The sequence below is a fragment of the Carassius auratus genome, chromosome 10, assembly GCF_003368295.1.
Source record: "Carassius auratus strain Wakin chromosome 10, ASM336829v1, whole genome shotgun sequence".
Lineage (NCBI taxonomy): Eukaryota > Metazoa > Chordata > Actinopteri > Cypriniformes > Cyprinidae > Carassius > Carassius auratus.
In genome coordinates, this window is record NC_039252.1 from 10,521,575 (window position 1) to 10,538,938 (window position 17,364).

A 17,364-nucleotide genomic window follows, 5' to 3' on the forward strand; every position below is an offset into this window, starting at 1 on the left:
CCATGCATGTGGGAGTATTTGATTCAGACAATGAGTCATCTCTTAACAGACGTGACCAGGTTATCCATTAAGGTTTATTTACTCAAACAATACAGCAGCTCAGTGGGACTGCATTGTTGACACAGGTCAATGTCAGATTAACGTCTTCCTCATACTAACACTGTTGACAGGTTTTCAAAGTATACCTCATGGTCCAATTAGATGTACCACAAAGTCGGAACATAAAACTAGCTTCTAGATCAATAAAGTGTTTTATATTAATGTGACTATAAAATATGTAGTTTTGTACTCCACAAAACTCCAAAAAATAAAAAATAAATAACAGCATAAAAGTGAAGGAAAATTATTCGCTAAAAGATTTGCCTGAGCTCTAAAATTTACATATAATAATAATAATCAAAGAAATAAATAAGAAAAATGATTAAATACTACTATTAATTATAATAATGAATGACTTTTGAGTATGACAAATGCTTAATAACTTATTTTAATTTTAATAAATTATTATTAAAAGAAAATGATTAGATGAATATTATCAGTATTATTATTATGTGCTAATTATTTTTGTATGTTTATAATATATCAGTTATTATTTGTTTACAATTATGTATAATTATTATTTATAATAGTTGTTGTTGTTGTTCTTGCTACTACTATTATTATATAAGCCCAGTTAATAATGTTAAATTCTGCTTACATTATGCATAACTATATACCCACATTTTATGCATAATACATGTATCATTGTAATGTTATTATATTGGCTTATGCAAATATGACTAAGTAATTAATTCTTGGGTTAACTGTCCCTTTAAGATAAAAAACAAATTGCTATGTATATTGCTCTAAGCTGACAGAAGTCACAGTCAGAGCAAGTTTCATAACAGAATGTGGGCACAAAAAAATGGATGATGACATCAACTGGTGGAGGAGATCAGAGGAAAAAAAAGACCAGAGGAACACTTCGTCCCTCTCCATCATAAACCTGTCTGAGTTCACAGTGGCCAGTGCAGTTCTTCTCAGCTCCCAGACATACTCCTAAAAGTACTGGCTTCAGTACATCACTGTACTGTAGAAGAACAAGAAGTAGTGGGCTGCCATCCAGAAGGTCGGGAGTTTGAACATAGCTGCCGGCATGCAAGTTCTGTGACATCTCATTGAGATGGCCACTGTGTACCGCTAGCATGCCCTTAAGCATATCACTTAAACCATTTCTGCTCCAGGAGACGAGCCTTATTCTGCAGCCTGACCCCTCTGATGGCTAGAGACTCAGCATCTTTCACCCAAGACACCACAACATCCTGTCTAAAGATAACAAATAAACATGAGCTCCTGATGGACTGCATCTTTGCCCTGGATCTGAGTTGTTTAGAATGCACTGGCCTGTCAAGCCTTTAAACATTACTCCAATAGAATGCTCATGATTCCGAATGGAATTAAAAATGGGCTTTGCATAGGAATTAAATCTAGTTGGCCTGTAACTTTATTACAAAGCCCAACATAACAAACGGTTTTTCATAAATAAATGAACACGTAAATAATCAACAATTATTTATATAAAAGAGACAAAAACTGTGATATAAGACTTTTATTTATTTATTTAAATACATACATACATACTACATGATACTACTAAATATTTATTAAAAATAATGAAAGCAACTGAAACAGCAACATAACATCACTACTAAATGTTTTTAATAAATAAATAAATACATCCTTTCAAAATTAGTGTAATAACCATCTCATGCATAGTAAGAAATATTTATTTATTTAATATTTCATACCCTGCTTATACATCCCTCTTATTATTTACCAAGCTGAATTTAGCTGCTGTAATTTCATCCACTCGATGTGTTCATGATAATGTGTGGTCTAATGAGACAATGATCAAAGGAACAAATGTGTTTCTTATGTGTGACAAATTTTTCTCTGAGAAAAAGACTTGAGAAAAAGTCTCTTTCACTCATCTTCATAACATCAATAGAGATCCTATTAGAGGCACTGGACTATCATTACTGGGGTTGTGGGTGCATTGATTGTGTGCCAGATACAAAAATAAATGATAGACGTGTAAACCGGGGGAGCTCTTTTCAAAACAGCCCTGCACACCCTGTCCTAACGAAATAAAGTGGATACATAATGCATTACAATGGAGATGTGCTAGACAGCTTAAAATGTCACACCTGGGTTATTGAAATTAAAATAGTCAGTTGGACAGCTTAGTGTCTGACGTCCTCTATTTGATAGAAAATCGCTTTACAGTGGATTTATTCATAATAATAATATATGTCTAAATGACATATCACAAATCACATTATGTTAGTGGCAGTAGCCTAGTGGGCAGTGTGCAAACATATAGCACCAATGCACTTCAGACGTCCCGAGTTTGAGTCCTGGTTCACAGATCTTTTCAGATCGAAGAGCAAGTCTGGTGAACTCACTGAAACCCATTCTGAAGCCTCATTATAGCGAAGCTAAACATCATTTTGTGTATTCGGAGTGATTGAACATCAGAACTTCATTTGTTTCACTGCTCTTGTCTGGGTGCAATTTCTGTCTGTTTACAAGCTCAAAGACATTCATGTCATTGCTGATAACGACAAGCAAAAAAATTTTGTGCATGACTGCCTGATTACCTGATTTTATTCTTCGAATTATTCATTAAAATGATGCAGGCTGCATTTATGATATTCAGTCTCACTGAATTTCTCCCCCGAGTCTTTGCCTCAGAGGCAGACGCACAGACACACACACACACACACACACACACAAGCACAGTTTCGGTTATGTATATGGATTACATCAGACATTTACTCAATTTCTGAATCAAATGCTTCGCTCACTGAGTCTTATAATGAAAGAGGATATTTTAGTCCTTTGGCAGAGTACAAAGTCTCAAATGTGTGTTCTTTTGACAGGCAAATATTACAGATGACAGCAGATCTTGACCTTCTGGAGTAATTTGACTTTAGGACATCAGATCTTTTATACAGATCTAGTCATATTTCTTACTCAGTATCATCCGGCCTGTCTCTCTTAATACTCTATGTCTATATTAAAGTACACGTGTCCCCAGTATTCTTTGTTACATTTCCTCATAATTACCAAGATGCTGCTTTGATTTTATATTTTACAGCTAATATCTCCCCACGCTGTTATCAGTTGCCACGTTCATGGATTTATTAACATTCCTTGTATTCCCTCCAAAAGAATCAAATAGAGCCATCAATTCCCTCCCCATTTACAGCACTCGTTGCTTCATTATTATTTGATAGTATGTGATTTGGATCTTTTACTACAAGACAATGATTATGAGCTTCAGACCCCAGAGGTTGTGAAGATTGGAAATGGCACATGAAATTGCATGTGAATATCTGGGTAACAGGTAGTTAGTTCAGATGTAAGAGACATATTTGAGTTTAAATCAAATAAAAATGAGGTTTCTCTGCTCTTTTGATGGCAATTCTAGCCATTTATTACTTAAAAATAGGGATGCATTATAATCTGCCCATATTGTTGTTGTTGTTGTTTTTTACTGATCCATATTGGATTTTTAATTATGCTCTTTCCTCTTTCTTTTACATTTAGAGAACCCTCTTTACAAGCACTTTTAATAAAGGTAATCTTTAGCAAATCTCAAAATTATATTGTGCAAAGCCTAAATTGATTTCAAGCATTTAACACTTTTGACATTTAGTTTTTAGAGTTTCATTTTGTTTATTTAGACAAAATAGTATAACTGTCAGCTTATCTACTTATTTTAACTTATACGTGCATTCCATATCATTGATTCTGATTATCTAATATCATTACTCAGTGTTAGGTTTAATGATTTATTTTTCATTCATTTAGACCAGACACAATTCATGGCTTATCTTTCAAAATTTTAATATAAATGCATTCTATACTTTCAAGTATCCTAATTATGTAATATTTTCCCAGACTCATTTTCAGGTTTTAATTTTATTGTAATTTTTTTTTTTTGACAAAATAGTAAATCATTTTGATATCGACTATAGCATGAACGTAATTATTGTCTAGAAATTTTATATTGTTGTATTCCCATTTATTCCTATTCCTAATAAAACAGCTTAGCATTTTAAACATCAGCCATAATGTGAAAATTATCAGTCCGAATTTTAATATCGGGGCATTGGTTTTTTGATTACGTAATGTCGTTATTTTCAGTTATTTAGAAAAAGAAAAAATATATTTATTGACCAAAATTGTAACATCAGTGTGGCCCTAATTATGTATTCTGATTATGTAACGTCATTACTAGCATTCTGCGACTCCCAAACCTGCTCCTGAAGTATAGGTTGAGATATCTTTATTTGTTAAACTGAGCATTCACACTCCCCCCACTGTAGTTTCCTGTCACGTCTCATTTAAAATGGAAATTAACAGTAAATTCTATAATACCATAAGAAATACCTAAGAAAGAAGTTAAATGTCTATTGGCCAGGGGACTTTAGCCAGTATTAACCACAAACAATAACACATCTACATGCAGTGGGGGCTTTAACATGTCACATGACCTTGATCTTGGTGTGTGTGTGTGTGTGTGTGTGTGTGTAAACGTGGCCGCAGCATGTTAAATAGATGCATTCTGACAGGAAATCGAGGAAGACATGCTGACTGTCAACACTTGACTTTTAACATAACAAAATAAGGTCATAATTATCTGTTGAAGCCATTCATTGTGCTTATATCAGGAACAACTCCACTCCATCACAAATCTACTCTAAACATAAGAGCAGCTATCCATTAGGTATCCTTTTCTGTTCACTTGGGGGGGGGGGGGTGAGTAGTGGGTTGCACTTCACAGCTTAAGCGAAACCGAGCAACTGTTGACTCAGACAGAGTAGGCTAGAGATGTAAGACAACGAAGATAAACCAGTTTCCTGTCTCTCTGGTGGTTGGAGCTCACTTCCTGTGCCTCTTCTGCTTCACTCGTTTCACGTTTCTGTCATCTGTGAGACTTTTGTTCTCACAGAAATGGATTTTGTGATGACAGAGCCAGCTTATAAACTTCTTATCTTTTTATTCATGATACGAGGTAAGAAGGGGCTTGAATTTTTATTGCTACCCACAAAGAAAATGTTTATTAGCTTTTTAACTGATTTGTGCTGTGGTTAGATAGACACTCAATGACATGACACTCATCTTTACGTCCTATCTATTAATTTACTCAAAGAAAATGCATACAAAATGCAGTTCACACATAGTGATTTAACAGATAATTCTATGATGAGCGTGTTTATAATTTATGTTAAAAAAAGGTCAAAAGGGACAATGTGATGCAACTGTTCTGATTTCAAAATAAAGACAAAATCATCATTAAAATAATTAATTGTGGATAAAAGAACTGTATGAAAATGCATTAACAAAAAGTTTTCACTGCTTATTAATATAAAAAAAATCTTATGGTCCAATCAAGCAGAAACATCCTGAAATTACCCTCAGGACTGTCAAGATCAATATATCTCTTAAAATACCAGACAATGTGATATTTTTCTCTCAAGGCAAGGTTAGTCCAGGCTGTAAAATGTAATGTGATGTGAAACCCCTAGATGTATTTATATTTATGTATCAATGATTAATGGCATTTGTAGCAAAAATAAATAAACAGGAATAATTTAAAAAATAATAAAATAAAAACTTTTGATCTCGAAAAATATTTTGTAAACTATTTCAACATTTTAAATAATGATTAAGATACTCACACTTACATGCATTCAAGGTGTGAGAAAAATGCATAGCTTTTTACCGTATAGCTAAATAAGAAAATAAATAAATTACAATAAATAAACATTTTGTATCTTGAAAAACATTTCAAACTGTTTTCTAAATTTTTTATCATTAGGATATTCACATTCATATGCATTCAAGGTGTCAGGAAAATGTATACATTTTTTCAGTCTGAACCTCGCCAATATACAGGTGCTGGTCATATAGTTAGAATATCATCAAAAAGTTGATTTGTTTCACTAATTCCATTCAAAAAGTGAAACTTGTATATTATATTAATTCTTTGCACATATCAAATCTTTTAATTTTGATTATTATAACTGAAACTAAGAAAAATCCCAAATTCAGTATCTCAGAAAATGTGAATATTACTTAAGACCAATACAAAGAAAGCATTTCTAGAAATCTTGGCCAACTGAAAAGTATGAACATGAAAAGTATGAGCATGTACAGCACTCAATACTTAGTTGGGGCTTCTTTTGCCTGAATTACTGCAGTAATGCGGCGTGGCATGGAGTCGATGTTTTGGGAGCCCAGGTAGCTCTGATAGTGTCCTTCAGCTCTTCTGCATTCTTGGGTCTTGCATATCGCATCTTCCTATTCACAATACCCCATTTAGATTTTTACATAACTTTGGACCACTCAGCAGCAGTCCAGTCATTTTGTCTTTAGACGCTTCTGATGCTGTCTGTTGTTCAAGAGTGGCTTAACACAAGGAGTTCGACAGCTGAAACCCATGTCTTGCATACGTCTGTGCGTAGTGGTTCTTGAAGCACTGACTCCAGCTGCAGTCCACTCTTTGTGAATCTCCCCCACATCTTTGAATGGGTTTTGATTCACAATCCTCTCCAGGGTGCGGTTATCCCTATTGCTTGTACACTTTTTTCTACCACATCTTTTCCTTCCCTCCGCCTCTCTATTAAAGCTGCAGTAGGGAACTTTTGTAAAAATATATTTTTTACATATTTGTTAAACCTGTCATTATGTCCTGACAGTAGAATATGAAACAGATAATCTGTGAAAAAAATCAAGCTCCTCTGGCTCCTCCCAGTGGTCCTATTGCCATTTGCAGAAAGTCATCCGCTCCCGGTAAAAAACAACCAATCAGAGCTGTGGCCCGTAACTTTGTTTGTGTTCAAAATGTAGAAAAATGAACATAATAAGCGAGTACACCATTAATCCATTTTCCAAACCGTAATTTTAGCTTGTCCTGAATCACTAGGGTACACCTATAATAAGTGTTTATATTCTATTTTAGATTGCTTCGGGGGTACCGCGGCGAAGTAACTCAGTACCTTTGTGATTCTTCATAGACATAAACAGAGAGAAGTAGCTCCGGCTATGATTTGCAATTTTTCCGCAAGACGCAAGCAGTTATGTTTATTAACCGCTAGAGCATCAAAAGTTCCCTACTGCAGCTTTAATGTGCTTGGACACAGAGCTCTGTGAACAGCCAGCCTCTTTTGCAATGACCTTTTGTGTCTTGTACTCCTTCTGTAAGGTGTCAATGGTCGTCTCAATGTTCGTCTTTTGGACAACCGTCAAGTGAGCAGTCTTTCCCATGATTGTGTAGCCTACAGCACTAGACTGAGAGACCATTTAAAGGCCTTTGCAGGTGTTTTGAGTTAATTAGCTGATTAGAGTGTGGCACCAGGTGTCTTCAATATTCAACCTTTTCACAATATTCTAATTTTCTGAGATATTGAATTTGGGATTTTCCTTATTTGTCAGTTATAATCATCAAATTTAAAAGAAATAAATATTTGAAATATGTCAGTCTGTGTAATGAATGAATATAATATACAAGTTTCCCTTTTTGAATGGAATTAGTGAAATAAATCAACTTTTTGATGATATTCTAATTATATGACCAGCACCTGTAAGGTCTGTATACACTGAAAGACATGTGATTATAATACAAATGACATTGGAGAGTTCCTAATGCTTAAAATATAAACCTTATCAATCTTACATCTCTTAGAAAATCAATGAAGTAATCTTTCACTTATGAAACTGGTTTATCAGGAATGTACGGAGATATTATAAATTATTATCCCACCGCAACTGCTGTGGAGGGACAGAACATCAGCCTGCAGTGCATTGTGGGAGAGGAGCAAAACTTCACAATTATCCAGCTGGAGTGGATTAAACAGCGAAAGGACAAAGAGATGACTGATCAGAAGATTGCTGTGTTCCATCCTGGGTTCCCAATAAATTATTTTCAATCTGGTTTTCTTCTGGAGACAGTGACCAGTTCAAAAACTAGGAAGCTGCAGGGCTCAATCCTGACTCTGCGTGAAGTTAGAGTGAAGGACAGTGGAAACTATATTTGTGAAATCACTTCTTATCCCACTGGATCAATTAAAAGAATCACAAAGCTGCAAGTTACAGGTAAACTGTTTACTGTTAACTTACATTCTCACATTCATTTCAAATTAAAAAGTGAACAAGAATCATCCGTCTGCTAATTTCAGAGCCTCCAGCATCAGTGAAGATGTCATATCCATATGGATTCATAAAAGAGGGGGATGTTATGAAAATAACTTGTTCAGCGATCCCTCCACCACTCCGTTATAAACTAAAACGTTCAAAGGTGTGTCTCACAGAAAAAATATGCATTTATATATGCCACAGTTAATATAATCGTTATGTTGATCTCATTCATCTCATCAGAACAAGATATTTTGGCTGGAAAGCTCAAACGGAGAGTTCACTTTACCACATGTCACCAGAAATGACAGCGATATGTACATCTGTTTACCTGAATGGGACTCATTAGTCCCAAATCTGCAAGGCCTCAATGCCACCGTCGAAGTGACTGTCAATTGTGAGTGTTTGCACTGAGAATATCAATCAATTGCACCTAAAAATAGTTTGTTTTTTATGATTTTTTTTTATCATTGTCTGTCAAATAAAGCTGAAATCAAAATAAAATAAAAACAAAAAAACAAAAATCCATATAAAATAATTCCTGTTCTTCCAAACAGTTCTTGATGACATTAAGTGTAACACAAGCAGCTCTTTAAACGTCAGCGCTGGTGAAGATGTGGCCATTTCTTGTATCGCAAAAGCTTCACAGTACTTGCAGTATAAGTGGATGAGGGTAATATTGTGAAATATTAAGAGATTTAAATCAAATTTTAAAGCAGTATTGTTTTAATAAAACAATTGTAGTGTATTTACTGTCTAAAATTACAAATCCATCTGATGATTATTTAGGGTGACACAACACTGTCTCTCTCAGACACTTTGTCTCTGACCTCCGTAACATCTGAGCAGTCAGGAACTTACAAACTGACAGCTGTCTTTCTGGACAATCAACTCCAGACAGACATTGAGATTTCTATCCAGGTTCTCCCAAAGCAAAGTGAAGGTATGAAAAAGCTTTTTGTAACTGTGATCACATTGCAATTTAGGGTTCCTTTGTTAATTGATCATTTTCCCTCTATCAAAGTCTTCTGGGACTTTTAGGAAGGGATGTTGGAGTGATTCTGCAAGGTTTTGCCTGGATGTTGAGAACTAAATGTCCTCACAAGGATAGTAAAACCTGAAATCATCCACATTATAACAAGCCAATGGTCCCCAAGAGGAAAATGGCTTAATTAAAAGGCTAAATAATCTTAACGCAAATGTAAAAATGGAGAAGATTTGTGTAATGATTATATATATATATATATATATATATATATATATATATATATATATATATATCATTAGCTCACAAATGTGTGCTCTGTAAGAAAAAAAATCTGTAGAAAAACATTCATGTACTGGTAAACGTTCTGCCAGGACATTATCTGTTAAAAAGACAGTCCACCCCCTAAAAAATTTATTTTGTCATCATTCAATCATCATCATGTCACTCCTGGCCTGTATGACTTTCTCACTTCTGTGGAACATGAAAGAAGATATTGTAAAAAGTTTCCAACCAAACAGTTTCTTTTTCCAATGACCTCCTTTGTGTGTACAGTACAATGGAAGTCAATAGGAACTGAAATTAGAGGGTGGATTGACATGAGGGTGAGTAAATGATGATAGAGTTTTTGGTAGACTAACTTTTCAAGTCCACTGACATTACCTTTAACCCTAATAATTAAAAAACTTCAAAAATGGGTAAAACACCTGTAAAAAAAAATCAATACGGAAAGCTGGGCTCCATTTTACAAAATTTGCTTAGAGAGTGTGTGCATCATTTACTGTACTTTTGACACACATATGGATAAGCTCACAGGTTGGTGAGCACTTTCTGTGTCATTGCATTGTCCTTGAATTGTAGGCTATCATTGTGTAAACTCACACCACAAACATCCCAACACTGTTTCACTTCCATACAGCTTTAAGACCTAGTTGTATTGCAGTCTAATGCAATAATATAATATAATATAATCCTTTTTCCAAACCACTTGACCTATGTAAGTTTGTATGATTATTGTATTATGTATTATAGCATGTTAATTTTATATTTCTTAATATACATTCTTTATATTATAATTACTATATATTTATTTATATTGTATAACTATATATATTATATTTAATTTTTCCTTCCATAATGATTTCTGCCGAAGGAATGACTACACCTTTGCCAGTAAGGACCACCAAACATCTAAGCAGCTTTACCTCCGATGGGACCAGCTCATGGAGCACTGATACCAGCGTGTCTACATCAGAATCTGGTCACTTCCTAACCAGCACAGTGAAACCAAATGACACTCTGACAACCTTACAACCCAGAAACACCAGCCATCCCGCTCCTCTCACTGACAGCTCTTCTCCTCCACCTGTTGGCAATGCCTCTACATTACATGCAAGCACTGTAAAATTTATCAACACCTCTACAGACAGTTTGAGCACAACTCCAGATCCAGCTACAAGAGGAAGAGAAAGCCCCACCACAGTTACAACACAGAAAAGCATCACCGCTTTTACAACACCAAAAGGTAAAACACACACAAATTACTCTTCTGAAAGACAACACTAAATCAAAACTTATTCTCACACACTTATCATTAGTCAGTGACTGGCTCTTTCGAAACACTGCTTCATAATGGCTTTAAAAGATCCTGGGTCATTTTTATAATTTAGGTTCATTTACAATTAACGTATTGAGTTTTAATACTTGTGTGTATATGATACTAAAAGAACAATATTTAATTGATTCTAATTGACCTCGTTTAACAAGTCCTGCCTATAACACACAACAAGCTCTACACATCAATAAAATAAAGCAAATTTTACAGAACTTTCATTCAGTGATATTTCAATTAAGCTTTGTTTAAAAATGTATATATATATATAAATATATATATAGAGAGAGAGAGAGAGAGAGAGAGAGAGAGAGAAAATTGCCTTTAAAGTTGTCCAAACGAAGTTCTAAGCAATGCATTTTACTATTCAAAAATGAAGTAGCCTACTGATATATAATTACAGTAAGAAATTTACAAAATATCTTAATCGAACATGATCTTAACCTAATATCCTAATGATCTTTGGCATAAAAGAAAAATCTATAATTTTGACCCATACAATGTATTTTTGGCTATTACTTCAAATACCCATACTACTTAAGGCTGGTTTTGTGGTCCAGGTCAGATATATAAAGCTGTAATTGGAATTTTCCCTTTGAATATTGATTTAATTAGTTTCATAGTAAGAAATTATAATTGTTTATGTTTTATGTTGATTTAAAAAATGAATTTAATACACACTGAAATAATCTGACATGTTAAACTGTAGCTTGGGAACCTAACCTGCAGACACAAAGGCAACATCACATGGTTTTATTTTAAGTGTGTGATTTATGATTGATATAAGTGTTTTATTTTGAATCAGACATGCACATGAGAGTATAAACAGGAAATGAATTTGGGCCAAGATCTGAGCTAATTATAAAACCAGGCCTTTTATTATTGATTCAATTTTCCATGCATATCTCTTGCTTTTCTTTCAGCCTCAAAAAGCTCAGCATACATCGCTGTCCCGATTGTGTTGCTGTTGCTCGGGTTGATTGTGCTTCTATACAGAAGACATCAGAACCAAAAAAGGTGAGACATATCAAAACCCGCAGCACTTCCTCTGTCCTTTTTCGTAATCCCATTCACATTTCCAGTCCTTTTATCTAAATGTTTTACTTTTTCTTTTCAGAATGGATATGCCTCCTCCATTCAAACCTCCCCCACCACCGGTGAAATACACGTCAATGAAAAACCATGATGTCCCTATGACTGATATTCTAGTGTGAACTCATCATACCACATATCATGGGCCACAAATATGCTGACAAGAAGATTTTCCCTAAAGGTCTCAGCTAGAAATGAAAATTGGTTCATCAATTATATTTAATCAATACTTTGATGCTTCAAAATGTTTATAAAGACTTTGTAAATATTGTCAATATGCAACAAAGAGTTTATTTTCAGTAGTCTTTGTCAGGATCCAGCCGTTAAGTCTTTTCTGTCCTGTCTTTGTTCATTATATCTGTTTATTTTGTGCCTGTCTCCTTGTTACTCATTACCAAGCCCAAGAAAATAATTTCACACATTAGAAAGTTCTTCAAGCAATCAGATTCCATCTTTCAACAGCCCTGTCGTATAAATGATATTAATTCCATGGTTTTGCTACAAAATAAAATTGTATAGCACATTTTAAAGCACATACTACTCCTGCTCTCTCTCCAATACAAACATACCCACAGTACAATTACAAACTTGCAAACACAGAAACACATGCACATGCACAGAAACATTTTGTCAGCACTGTGTTGAATTTTTCTTCAGTAAATGGTTTAGATTAGAAACTTAAAAGCTACATAATATTTCTCACTAGTTAGAAAATAACAGCACTGTTCTTGAAGCAGATTAATTTACAGTTTCGCTCTTAGCAGAGACTGCATCACCTCCTTGGGTGTGCATTACTTTCTAGCAGGCACGTGCACACATAGACATCAAAGGGGGCTTGAGCACCTGCCCTTTTTATTCCTGGAGAGAAAGTGCCCTTTTTTCTGGGGTGCTTTTTGTTTGTTTTTTTTTTGAAAAAAATAATATATATTCCTGTTTGCGCACAGCTTCCCTGTCAAACAAATATATTTATTGAAGAATAATATATCTAAATATCAGGTCAGGAGTTCTGAAGCGCTCTTCAATATTTATAAATTAACTTTTTATTTATGAACTTTTTTTTATTTCCTCTAAACCTTTATAAAATAATATTCTATACAACCACAAATACATACATGACATTGGCTTTTATTTAATTTTTACTCAATTATTTTGGTAAGTTTAATTCAAACAATCAAGTAAGATTTTCTGAGATTTTATTAAGTTAATTAAGTTAAATATTTACTAAGCCACATAATATTTTTTGAGTGTAGTAGGTTTAAAACAAACTCCATCTAAATGTGGATTTTGAAGGTTTTATTTGATGATGGTGATGATACAGTCCTCCCTCAAATGTGAAACTAAGTCCTTGTCAGTCACCATCAGTTATTGTGTATGTGTACATGCATAGCAATGATAATATTAATGTATTTGATTTAAAACATTAAGGCAATTCAGTATTCTGATGCTTAGTTGTGTGAAGCTAAAAAGTTATTTTGCTTGTGAAACAAAAAGTATTTAAACAATTAATTTTAATCATGCTTGCAGTGCAGGGCCAGGCAGGCAGCATAATGCAAAGTTAAACAAAATAGCAGCGACAACCCTCTTCAGTTTAGAGTGAATATTTGTGTTGATTTAAAAGTGTTATGTGTTCTGATAACACCAAAATAACTAAAATGATGTAGTGCCTTGTGCAAAAATAATAAACAAATTATGAGTAAAACACACCCCTCTGCTTGATGCAGTTATTTTGGTTATTCTAAATATATACTTGAAGCTATAGCATAGAAAATGTTTTCAAAACATGCACATTGTGGGATGGTTTCCTTTGCTGCTCTATAAACCTAGTGAATACTAAGGAGACCAGGGTTTCTGTGTGAACTGATTATTTTGTGGACATCTTTTGAAAATTAGAGTTTGAGGAACTTTTTTTATAATTTTTTTTAAAAGGAAGTCAGTGTTGCGTTAATATATATACTTTTTTGTTTTAAAAAAAAATAAAAAATAAATACATAATTATGAGAAGTGCCCTTTATTTCACTTGAGCCCCTGCCCCTCAAAATGTCTGTGCACGTCCCTGCTTTCTAGTAATTAAACAGCCTGTCATCAATTATTCTTTATTTCAAGATTGAGATCTATGCAGAGCATAAGTGGGCATTTATAACTTTGTGGGTGTTTTAAAACTGCTGGGAGTTTCTAAATCATGCAATAAAATGATCCCCCTTACCTCCTTCCCTGTCACTATGATGTCAGATTGTCAGCCAATTAGGTAAAATGGTTGAAAATGCCCCTCTGTTTTGGCCTCGTCCACTGATTTGGTACAATGACTTCCATTACTTTCCTGCAAATACATATAAGCTTGCTTATTTCTGCATTGTAAGCAGGCCCAACTGTAGAACTGGAGATGCTGCAGCCATAAGGTCCAGCATCTTTTGAAATGTCTTGAGTGGACTGGCCTTGAAGGAAGCCTTGAGCTGCTGAATGATCAGAGCATGCTCTGTTGCGACCACCACTCTCATTTGGGTTGAGTCAAACACTGTTCCTAGGAACGATACTCGTTGGAGGGGGGTCAGTGCACTCTTGGCAAAATTGACTCTGAGTCCCAGGCATTCTAAGTGGCTGAGGAGGAGGGTTCTGTGAGATGGTGACTCCTCCTCCAACTGGGCCAGAACGAGCCAATTGTTGAGGTAATTGAGAATGCAGATTCCCTTCTGCCTCAGAGGTGAAAGAGCCACATCCATGCACTCTGTGGAAGTGTGCGGAGCCAGGGACAGTCCAAAGGGAAGGACATTGTATTGATTAGGCACTCCCTCAAAGGCGAATCACAAGAATCTCAAGAAAGTAGGCATCTTTCAAGTCCTGAAAAAGAACCAGTCCTCTAGGCAGACATGCGAAAAGATCTGCTTCAGTGAAGTCATCTTGTGCGCTCGTTTCATAAGGGTGTGATTCAGGCATCCGAGATCGAGGATGGGCTGCAGGCTGCAGGATGTCATCCTTCTTAGTGACAAGGAAGTAACAGCTGTAGAAGCCTAACTCGCTTTGAGCTGGAGAAAACGTCTCTTTGGCTCCCTTTGCCAGCAGATGTTTGCCAGTACGTGTGCACCCTTGCTCTGAACCAAAGTGGGGACCACTCTGTTGTAATGTGGGGGTCTTCGAGTGAACTGAATAGCCTTGCTCTATTATCCCCAGAACCCATTCTGACACTGGGGATGTATTGCCATGCCTCGGCCCGGGAAGTCAGGGGTTGGATTGGTTTAAGTGTCTGGTCCCTCACAGTACTCTTGAGAAATGGAAGAGGAAATCTGCTCTCTTTTTGGTGTTGGTGGTTTAAATCTGCCTGCTATAACAGAGAGGCAGCTTGGGGTGTGGTCTGGCTGCAGTGAGACTTAGCCCCCTCCTCTTTCTGTCCCCTAGATCAGGGCGATGCCTGTGGTGCAGGGTCCAGAGCTATTTTGGGCCAGAGTCCCCGATGCTTCAGAAACAGGTAGCATTTGGCCAACCGAGAATGTCAATTTCCATTCTGGTGGGCTTTGGAGGTCTTCGTGGCCATAGGTTCATGCAGCACAACTGCCGAGCCTTTAGTTCATTTTTTAAGTGTACTGCATGAACCAATGGCCATGCAGTTACACTGAGTTATTGAAAAGGCTTAAGTTCATGGGAGAACCCCATGGTGTCTTAGCAGACCAGTATGAGTAAAGTATCAATGGGGAACTACAGCATACTGCAGCTTTAGCAATACCAAGAAACTGTTGATTCAGACAGACTAGAATAAAGAAGTGGTGGTGTAGCTTCTTTCCAGTGCCTGTGATTCTGCTTTTGTTTGACACTCTCTTTTAACACTGTTGTCCTCACAAAGATATGGATTTTTTGATGACAGAGCCAGTTTATAAACTTCTTATCTTTTTATGCATGATACAAGGTAAGATGGGATTGAATTTTTATTTCTACTCACAAAGTCTACAACAAATTTTTAGCAGCTGTTAGACTGATTTGTGCTCTGGTCAGGTGGTCTATAATATGACACTCATCTTTTTAACCTATTACTGTGCTCAAAAAAAGTATGAATAAATAAATAAAAATATACGTAGACATAGTGATTGATTGCACTGTCATGATCTCAGTGGGGGCTGAGGCCTTTTCTGTCCTGGAGCACATGATTTGGGTTTTGCTGGCTCTCCAGGTGTTTCACTTTTCTCGCTATGTTTTCTCCGCCCCTCTTGTTATCCCTGTTAACGTTTTCTCCCTCACCTGCACCCTGTATTACTCTGATTATCTTCCCTTTATCTTACCCTTGTGTTTGCTATCTTGTGTCAGTCCGTAAGCGTTGCTAGAGTAAGTTTCTAGTTGCTTGTCTTAGTTTGCCTGACTTCGGTTTTTGTATCTTTCTCTATCTAGTCGGCCTGCTTTTTTTGTTTTTTTTCCCTGCTTGCCTTTCGTACTCAGTAGTCCTCATCAACCAGGCGGCTGTCTCGACTCACCTGTGCATTGCCTTCGGACGCTTCGGCTCGCCAGCGCTGATCTGCCACCTGTTCCTCCCTGCTGTGCGGCGGTCGCCGTAGGGATCTTCGAGCTGGCTGTACATGCAGAGCGCTGACTCTCTCATGCTCCAATGGATTAAGTCCTCTGAGTAACTCAATAAAACGCCTCATTCATTCTACCGCAGTTGGGTCCTGTTCCTTTCCCTGACAGTACGGACTGACCCAAAAATGGACCCAGCGGGTGAAGAGTTCGTTCGATCGGCTATCGCTCATCAAGGCGCTCTCCTCGGCCACCAAGCCAGCCAGCTTTCGTCCACCGCTCAGGAGGTAGAGACACTCACTACCCAAATGGCCGAATTAAGTGATCGCTTCCGTGAACTACAAAGTGTTCTGTCATCCGCCGCCCCGATGGGTTCCCAGCCTCTCGCTCAGCTCGAGCCCGAGCCGCACGCTAATAATCCGCCCTTGTATGACGGAGATCCGAATTCATGTCGGGCTTTCTTGTCTCAATGCGCGTTGGTGTTCGCGCTGCAACCGCGCCGTTACGCTACAGAGCGTTTGAAGATCGCTTATGTCATCACACTGCTGACGGGAAAAGCTCGCGACTGGGGAACGGCTGTTTGGGACGCGAGGGCCCATTTTTGTTCAAACTTTGAAGATTTTCGCTGTGAAATGATGAAGCTGTTTGATCGCTCCGTGAAGGGGGATGAGGCTGCTTCCCGACTCGCACGGCTCCGTCAAGGTGGGCGTTCTGTTACGGAGTACGCCATCCAGTTTAAGACTCTAGCGGCCTCTTGTGGTTGGAATGAGGAGGCGCTGCGGGCTATGTTTCGGGAGGGCCTGAGCTTTGACATTCAGGACGAGATAGCTACACACGAGCTGCCCAAGACCCTGGAGGGTTTTATTGACTTGGCCATTCGAGTCGAGAGCCGTCTTCATCTACGTCAACGACGTTTGACTTCCCGTCCATCTTGGGGGCTAGAAGATACTCAGCCATTCAAGCCCCAACAACCGCCTCTATCACCCCAGATGGATTC

At 36.9% G+C, this 17,364-nt stretch overlaps 1 protein-coding gene across 1 annotated transcript; it reads left to right on the forward strand.

Moving 5' to 3' along the window:
- The first annotated feature begins 4,882 nt into the window (after positions 1-4,882).
- LOC113109808 (nectin-4-like) lies at positions 4,883-12,406 on the forward strand. The gene is made up of 9 exons (XM_026273576.1): positions 4,883-5,062; positions 7,780-8,145; positions 8,229-8,347; positions 8,428-8,581; positions 8,742-8,857; positions 8,974-9,127; positions 10,323-10,694; positions 11,705-11,798; positions 11,899-12,406. Exons 1-9 carry the CDS (start codon positions 5,002-5,004, stop codon positions 11,993-11,995), a joined length of 1,533 nt encoding a protein of 510 aa, XP_026129361.1. The 5' UTR covers positions 4,883-5,001; the 3' UTR covers positions 11,996-12,406.
- Positions 12,407-17,364: the final 4,958 nt, after the last annotated feature.

What these genes read in the sequence shown, in the direction of transcription:
- LOC113109808 (XM_026273576.1), top strand. Translation starts at nt 5,002, where the DNA reads ATGGATTTTGTGATGACAGAGCCAGCTTATAAACTTCTTATCTTTTTA. An exon ending in CTTTTTATTCATGATACGAG is followed by an intron (nt 5,063 to 7,779) that starts GTAAGAAGGGGC and finishes CTGGTTTATCAG; the next exon opens with GAATGTACGGAGATATTATA. An exon ending in AGACATCAGAACCAAAAAAG is followed by an intron (nt 11,799 to 11,898) that starts GTGAGACATATC and finishes TTTTCTTTTCAG; the next exon opens with AATGGATATGCCTCCTCCAT.